The sequence below is a fragment of the Myotis brandtii genome, unplaced genomic scaffold (genome assembly GCF_000412655.1).
Source record: "Myotis brandtii unplaced genomic scaffold, ASM41265v1 scaffold722, whole genome shotgun sequence".
In the NCBI taxonomy this organism is placed as follows: Eukaryota; Metazoa; Chordata; class Mammalia; order Chiroptera; family Vespertilionidae; genus Myotis; species Myotis brandtii.
The window spans coordinates 103926-104229 of NW_005370851.1; the positions used below are offsets into that span (position 1 = coordinate 103926).

The following is a 304-nucleotide window of genomic DNA, read 5'->3' on the forward strand; positions in this document are numbered from 1 at the left end:
CTGGGAGACCGGGGAGTAGAGGGAGCCCCAGTCTCCCCGGGAGCCGCCGTCCGGGCTGCCCAGCTCCTCGCAGGGAGGCTCCAGACCGTACAGGCTGTGGTCCGCTAGGCGCAGCGTCCGCGTCAGCGCCCAGATGTAGTTGTGCGCGAAGCGCAGCGTCTCGATCTTGGTGAGCTTCGCGTCGTCGGGAAAGGTGGGCAGGACCCCGCGCAGCGCGTCCAGGGCCGAATTGAGATTGTGCATCCGATTGCGCTCGCGGTCGTTGGCCTTCTTGCGTCGGCTCCGCCGCTGCTTGCTCAGCGCC

General features: G+C 68.8%; 1 protein-coding gene across 1 annotated transcript; it reads right to left on the reverse strand.

The window, feature by feature from the left end:
* NEUROG3 (neurogenin 3) lies at positions 1-298 on the reverse strand (the record flags this gene model as incomplete). Its single annotated transcript, XM_005882489.2, has 1 exon — positions 1-298. A coding segment is annotated over exon 1 (243 nt), but the record flags the coding sequence as incomplete, so codon positions are not given.
* Positions 299-304: the final 6 nt, after the last annotated feature.